Raw genomic sequence first — 7,948 nt, forward strand, 5'->3', positions numbered from 1 at the left:
CGTGGCTTTCCTCACGGGAGACTTTTTCCCCCAGCCATTAAAAAGGGAAAGGCAGAGCTCCGTGGTGCTTAGGGCTGGTGTGAGGCTCTGCAGGGAGGCCTGGGATGGGGATGTCTTTCCTCCCTCCCTCCTTCCTCCAGCAATGTGCCAGTTACTGTAATAGGCCATTTATTATTATCACTTTGAATTTATATCACGAGTGTGTCTCGAGGCCTCGGCACACATCGGGGCTGTGTTTTCCCTGCCTGGTTTTCAGGCACTTCTGATTTGTGGAGCCTGTTCCAGGGCTGGAGGTCTTTTCCTCAGGGCTCTTTGGCTTTCAGCTGGCTTCACACGGTGTCTGGGCTGTTCATCCTGCCTGTTGTGCTGGCACTGTGCAGCTCCATAGCAAAGCCTCTCACCTGGAAAGGCTTGGGGGGGGGGCAGGGAGTCTCGTTCAGTGCAGCACAATGGGTCAGTGGGGGAGCTGAGCCACTGGAATATTGAGGGTTGTATTGATCCCAGTGCTGCAGCAATCCTGGGGTGTGCTGGGGTAATGTGTGTTGGGGAAATGAGTTACACAAATCACCCAAGGCCACACAGACAGAGCTGCACCCACCTCTCCCCCAGTGCCAGGCCATTCTTGTAGGCCTTTTTTCTGCACCAGGGCTGCTCTTCTGGCCTGGAGGGATGTGTTGTGCTGTACACTGGAGGTTGGAATTGTACAGTAACCCTCCCTAGCCAAGGCAGGTAATGTGGAAAGCTAAGCCAGAGGGAGGAGAGGAGAGGGGAGATGCAGCTGGCTGAGAACATCTACTGAGTTTGAGGCAGTTCTTCTGGTGTTCCAGCCAAGGGAGTCTCCTCTGGAGGCTGAGAGCTGTTTTCTGTCCCTGCTGGGGAGCATATCGACGAGGCAGCCCGAGCTGGGTCGATTCCCTGAGCTGCCTTCTGGGGCTCTGGTGGCTGTTCAATGACCTCATCTCGTCAAGGTTTCTGCAGCCTTGCTCCCCTCCTCCTCCCACCACCCTCCTGCAGCCCCGTCCTTTGCAAAAGGTGAAGGATGGAGTGTGCAGGAGGCTAAAATCCTTCTATTGATCCGTAGTCTGGAGAGCAATTAACGCAAGCCTTGCCGTGCTGCTCCGTGACCCAAGTGGGCAGGAGGGAGGGGGTGCACACACAGGGCTTGGAGAGTGGTAGCAGCACTGATTAAACCCATAGGTGGGCTGATTTCCACGGGGGTTTGCTTTGTGTCTCCCAGCTGGCACCTGAATGGCTCCAGGAGCACAAACTGGGCTGTGTCTGTAGAGCAGAGACAGTCTTGGCTGCAGCAAAGCTTTCCCTTGCTGGGCTAGCCAGAAGGTTTGCTCTCCATGACCCCTCCAGCCTTTGGCTTCTCTTTCTGAAGCAGCTGGAGATGAGGAGGAGGGAGGGAAGTTATAAATGGATTGCAGCATGGGTGGTGAGGGCTTTTACGTGGACACCTGTCCACACGACACCGGCCTGGGACGATGGATTCTTTTCAGTCCCCACACGCTGGGCCCCATCTGGTGAAATGCTCCATAATCCATTACCAGCCTCTTGGACCATCATTTATCACGGAGGGAGACAGAGGAGGCCTGGCAGGGAATGGATGCTGCCCTTTATGCCTCCTCACAGTCCTGCAGCAGCCAGTGACATGTCATTATTATAATCGAAGGTGCATCCCTTCCAGCCACTTGGCACCTATTTGTTATCATTCTCTGAGCTGCCAGAGCAGGGGGAGTGGATGTAGCCGTGCACAGGGATGGAGCAGACAGTGCAGTGTGTTCCCAAGCAGGGAAAGGAGGAAAGACAGCAGCTCTTCTGCTCTAGAGACTTTCAAACTGGACAGGGTCAGTGACTGGAGGCAGTGCTGAAAGCTGGTCCTGTGCTGGTTGCAGGTTAGGTGCACACTGAGCACAGGGACCACTGTAATCAACTCTAGAAATCCTTCCTGGGGTTGTTCCTGGTGGCTTCAGAGTGGTGACAGAGCTGAGGAGGTGGGAGCAGAAGGGCAGGGAGGACACCTGGACATGAGGCTCCACCATCCTGCCCACTCAGCATGGAGCTGAGCCTAGTGCTAAGCTCTGCAGTCACTGATTTTGGGGCTTTTCTGCAGTGAACAAGGATGTTTTACCAACTAATCTTGGTGCAAATAGGTTTCCACCCTCGAATTTTTACAGTTCTGTAGCACAGAAATTGCTAATGGGCCAAACCCCAAAGTATTGCTATTTACCTTCCCCCTCCTCAAAATATTTCCACTAGTCATTCCCTGGTATAAATGGGAAGGGAAAACAATCTCAGTGAGATAAACATTTTGGTTGTCTTTTATTTGTGTGCGGGTCGGTGGAAAATATTTCTTATTCCCGTAGAGTGGGTCTGCCTTGCCCTCAGTCTGCACACAGCAGGCTCTGTGTGTGTCTGTGGGCATGCTGACCTCTCCCTTCCTTCTTCTGGAGCAGGCAGAGACAAAGGGAAGAAAACCACAGAGGACAGAGGCTGCTGGAGGAGCAGCAGTTGCTGGCCCAGCTCTGCTGGCAGTGTCAGTAACCCTGCGAGTGATCCCTCACCCACTCTGGCTCCAGGACAGCAGGCACGTGTGTAGGAGAGGGACTGTGGGGAAACCTCACACCTTTCTCTTCATCCCTGCCAGCTGTGAGAGCAACATCTGGGCTGAATCCTTCCCCACACTGCTGGGGACACAGCAAAGTGCCTGTGAGTGGAGGGACACTCCAATCTGTGCAGGCTGACGTTAAACCCCTAGGATGGGTCAGGCTGGCTGGTGACTGGAGGATTCATTCCCAAGGCCTGTGTTGCTGCAATTCAATCCTTGGCTTGCTTTTGGAATAAGGAAGTACCTAATTTTGAAGCATTTGGCTGTGGCAGGTCGGATCCCCTCAGAGACACTCGCTCTGGCTGCAGATGGAGATGTCTAGGCTGAGTGTTGCCTCTGCCTGGAATCACTGGGTTCAGTTTTCCTTCCTCTGTTTACCAGGCTGCAGCCACTCTTCCAAAAGGGAGAGGGAGAATTCCTCCCCACCCTGAGCAGGAAAAATCCTCCCCCAAAATGGCAAAAATAGGAAAAACCTTCAGGTGTTTATGAGTGTTCTGTGAATTTTGACATAAGCAGCTGTGAGTGTCTCTCCTGGAGAACGGATAGGAATGGGAATGAGTGTCCTGCTGTCTCTCTGGTAGCTGGAGGTGATGGGGGAAGTAGCATCTTGTGAGCCTGGAGCTGAGGCTGGAGGGGAGGGACCGTGTGCCTGAGGGAAGGAAAGGCTGTGGCAGAGAAGGAGGATGTGAAGGAGGTGTGAAAGGGCCTGTGGTTGCCCACAGTGAGCACCTTGAGGATTCTGGGCTGGTGCAAAGTGCTGGCAAGGAGAGCTGCAAAGTGGCTAGTCCCTGAGGCATGGGGGGAGAGAGGAGGGCACAGCCCTCCATGGGATGGCTAGAGCTGGCAGAGGCATCAGACTCTCACAGAGTCCTAGAGTGGATCAGGTTGGAGGAACCACTGGACCTCATCTGGTCCAACCTTCCTGCCCAGGCAGGTTCTCCTGGAGTGTGTTACTGGGGATCATGTCCAAAGTGTTGGAGTGCTCCTGCCTTCCCTGCCCATGGCTCCAGCCAAGCTGTCCTGGCCATGCATCCCATGGCTATTTCAGACTGGGGTGGGTTGAGAATAAACGCTTGGAAAGAGCCAGAGTTCCCCAGTGATTCACGCTCCAGCAAGGCAGTGGCCACCAGGGAATGGTGCTGGGCTAGTTGTCATTCAGAGCACGTAGCCAAGGGAAGGGCTGGGGGAGAGGAACCCACAGGGCAGGCAGAGTTTTCCGCTTTGTGGTGCATGTGGAGCAACACTCCTTCAGGGTTTCTTCTCTCCCCTCCCCCTAGTTAGTTTTCTTTTTTTCTTCCCCCCACAGCTGAAGAACATTAAACACATGAAATGCATTAGCTGGGATTTTTCCTTCCCCTTACCCCCCCTTCCTCCTAAGCCAGGGACCTCCAGGAGGAAGAGGCCTATGAATTGACCCTGCCCAGTGCTTTAATTGACAGGTCATTAAAGATGAATGTGTGGCTAGAGAAAAATATTCAGTTTGCAGCCTGGTTGTTGTCCATGTGGGATTTTAATGATTTATGTTTCTTTCTCCTCCTCTCCTTCCTTACCCCCCCCTCGACTCCAAACAATCCAGGCACCATGGGAGGTCTGTTTCTGGATGGTGAGGAGAGCCCTGCACTGGAAGACATCAGCAAATGGACAGTGGAGGATGTTTGCAGCTTCGTCTCCAACTTGTCAGGCTGCACTGAGTACACTCAGGTAAATCTGAACATCCCTGGAGGAACATTCTCCCTCTGAGTGCTGTTCTCTCCCTCCTATCTGTGCCTCTTTTACTTGCCCTGTCCTTCCTAGAATATAGTTCTCAGAGCCCTGCAGAGCATGAAGCTTTTTGGGTTCTTTCCTAGTGGATTGCTAAGCTTGCTGCCAGTGAAGACCTTGAGAACATGTGTGATGAGTCTTGTAGGTGGAGCTCAGGACTCTTGTGCCAGGTGGGATCCCTGTCAGGGGAGCACTGTGTGTATCTGGCTGTAGGGAAGTGATTTTCCCTGTGGGTTGTGCTGATTTGGTTGTGTGCCATGGGGTAAGGTGCATCCCCAGAGGGGATGGGGAAGTGGACCCCTGGAATTGCCCCACACTCCACCTTCTTGCTCAGGTGATGGATAATGTGCTTTCAGTGTAAAGTCTGTCCTTCCCTGCCCTGAACCATGATGTTAATCCTGTGTTAAAACCACCTGGAGCAGACAGAGGGAATGTTATGGAGATGGAGGACCTGTAGCCTTCCCTTCCCCAAGTGGAGTGACAGAGATGTGTGATGGGGAGTGATGTGTGGAAGAGAGGTGAGTCAGGTTCTCATTGTGGAGGGAGGGAGGGATGAGAAGAGATGGTGGCTGGATGATGTTCATGGGAGTGATGAGCAGCAGGTCTGTGTGTGTAGGTTGGAGTTCAGGAGCTGAGTTTAGTGAGGATGAGGATGGGTTCAGCATGTGTGGGCTGCAGGTAAGAGCTCAAGCAAAAGGCTCTAAACCCAAACCACACAGCTCCTCACATTCCCTGTACCCCAGCAGAGTGCCCTCGGTGGTTTGTCTGCATTCCTGAGCTGGGGAAGGACAGAGTTGCCTGGAAGCTCCTGAATGGAGCCAGTAGGAAATGTGCAGAAATCTTGAACACAACTCCCTTGCATTCATCCATTTAGACCTTCCAGCCTGGGGCAGCAGTGGGGAAGGAATCAATAGCTGAGGCAGAGGTTCAGCAATCTTCCCATTGCATTCCAAACCCAGTATTTGCTGGTGCTGGGAGCTGCTGCAAACAGCTCCTGGCCGTGGAGCATTGTGTGGCTTGAAGGGATGATGTTTTTTATGTGATGGTTGTGTGCTTAACAGGTTTTTTACTAGGTGAAAATGCCAATGTTCAAGGGTGACCCAGCTCAGTTCCATGGCTCCAAACTGCAGAGCTGTCTGTGTTCCCTTCTCCAAACCCACAGCTGCAGGGGAGGTCTGGCACAGCTCTGCAGGCTGCTCCTGCCAGGAAAACCCAGCAAGGTTTGGTGGAATGCTGTGCATTCAGAAACATGTTTCAGGCAAACAAGGAAACTTGAGCAAACAAAAAAAAAAAAAGTCGCCACGGGCTGGAGGGTGTTCAGCTTTGTCTCTGCAGTGGAGCTGTGGGACACCCAAGGGGATACTTTTCCCAAGTTAAGGCTTTTTGTGAAGTGTTTTAGTGTTGGGCAAAGGGAGGATTTTTGGCTCTTGGCCACACTGGCTGCAGAGGAAGGAGAAGAAATCAATGTAGTAAGTTGTGCTGGGTCAAAAAGCAACAACACATGCTGCAGCTTTGCTGGAGGAGTCCAGCAATAAAACACCACTTGGCTCCAGCAGCCACTGCCACTCTCCAAAGGGATGGCTCCAGGCTATGAGCTGCTGCTGCTGCTGGAAAAAAAACCATTGGGGGGAATTTAGCCTCCCCTCCCAAAGTGTTTGTAATGCTAACACTCTGTGTGAGCCATTGCAGGGGGAGAGGGCAGGATCAGGCCCCACAGCTCATTTGGGGAGCATCAACCATGAGATGAGGTGGGAAAAGTGCTGTGGAGGTGGAGGGTAGTGAGGGAAAGCAGGTATGGGGTAGTAAGGAAAACAGGGAGCCAAGGGGAGCTGCTGGCTGAACTACCAAAGGGTAGAAATTCAAGTAAATTACCATTTACTCTTAAAACTGAGCCTGTTGGTCCATACAGACACCCCAAGGAGTGCTCCATGGGTGAGGAATGGAACATGCAGCCAAACCTTAACCTTGCTAACCCAACACATATTAGGTGGAAAACTCTTGCCTGACCCTGTCACTTGGGATAGACTGAGGCAAAACAAAGGGATTTTCTGCCTCCAAGTGTGTTCAAATGGTGGAGTTGTGCATGGTTGGGTGTATTAATGTGTTGGTGTGAAACTGCTGGTTTTTAAGGCTGTGCCAGCCTCTGTGATGGTTTGTGTGCACATCACCAAGTTTCTGCTTCCCTCAGCTAACTGGGAGAGGGGGAAGAGCCCTGGGATACTGTAGCATGTGCTCCACAGATCTGTGTATGGATTTTGCCTGGAGACTGTTTGGGAATTAGCAGCTTTAAGCAGGAAAGGCATGAGCAAGCAATCCCTGCTTTTCCATGCCTCACTGCAAAATAGTTTTGGAGTCTACTGGGTCAACTTTTTTCCCCCCAATATCCACACAAATGTGAGTGGTTTAGGATTTTCCCAAAGAGAATCTTTTCTCTTATGTCTTCTGGCCTTTTTTTTTTGGAGCTGGGATAGGACCCTTGGGCATGTCACTCCTCTCAAATCTGCTGTCAGAGACTGTCAATGTTGGTTTGGGGGCTAAACCTGGGATGTTCCCAGAGGAAAATCCTCCCACCTCATCCCAACATGAGTAAGTAAATAGATAAATGAATACTGCTTTATTTAAACTGGCCAAAGCAGCAATTAATTCCCATTCCCACATGTGTCTCCTTCTACTTGTTGGCTCCTGGCTGTGTGTACTGGACTGTAAATACCTCTGGGGGATAAATACAGGCAAACCTCAGCACTGAGGCTGTCTGAGGTCACCTTTTCCACACAGGACAAGTGTCTCAGGTGTGTCACTGGCATGTCTGACCCTGGACCTGTGCTCTGGTTCCCTCAGGTATTCCGGGAACAGGCCATCGATGGGGAGACCCTGCCCCTCCTGACAGAAGAGCACTTACTGAACAACATGGGGCTGAAGCTTGGACCTGCACTCAAGATAAGGTCACAGGTAGGGAAAATCTCCTCTGAACTTGTCCCTGAGGCTGGCAAGAACATGGTTTATTGGCTATAACTCATTAACTGTTGGGTTGTTGAGTTGTCATTCTGGTTTCAAGAGAGCTTGATGTGTCCTTCAGAATGTTCTACTCACAGCTGGTTCAGGAAGCCACCACAGACAGAATTCAGTGCTCAGGGGCAGAAGCAAATAGTTCAGGAGAGGTGATGGGAGGGAGTAAAGTTAACAGAGATGCAGCACAAACTCCTACAGGGGACTGAGCCCTGCTAGGAAAGCACATCAGGCTGTTCCCACAGGGAGGAGGAAGAGATGTGAACAGGTAAGGGAGGTGGTTTCACAGCAGCTGAACCTGAAAATCATCTCAGAGTATCTAAAGAAGGGGGTAAAGCCATCTCAGGAACCAGCTGTCACTTTTCTAGGCTGGATTGTCCTTTTGCTGCTCCCATTACCTGGGTGTAGGCCCTGGCAGTTCTCCTTTTGAGCAAGGCCTGAAGCATCAGCTGCTGTGCCTTTCCCTCCCCAGTGAGGAATGGCCCAGCTCTTGTCCTCCTCTGCTGTGCCAGTAACAGACCTCTGTAAGAGTTTTATCTCTTGCCAGTTACAGCTTCCTGGTCCTGCTGA

The 7,948-nt window shown here is 51.8% G+C and overlaps 1 protein-coding gene across 1 annotated transcript in view; it reads left to right on the plus strand.

Moving 5' to 3' along the window:
- Positions 1-7,948, plus strand: part of SAMD11 (sterile alpha motif domain containing 11) — a gene marked incomplete at its 5' end in the record, with an annotated part of 22,614 nt that overhangs the window by 12,033 nt on the left and 2,633 nt on the right. Inside the window, 2 exons of the mRNA XM_009077983.1 lie at positions 4,188-4,312; positions 7,211-7,321. Coding sequence (XP_009076231.1) covers positions 4,188-4,312; positions 7,211-7,321 — 236 coding nt within the window. The remainder of the gene's footprint in view (positions 1-4,187; positions 4,313-7,210; positions 7,322-7,948) is intronic.

Source organism: Acanthisitta chloris, unplaced genomic scaffold, assembly GCF_000695815.1.
Source record: "Acanthisitta chloris isolate BGI_N310 unplaced genomic scaffold, ASM69581v1 scaffold14597, whole genome shotgun sequence".
NCBI lineage: Eukaryota > Metazoa > Chordata > Aves > Passeriformes > Acanthisittidae > Acanthisitta > Acanthisitta chloris.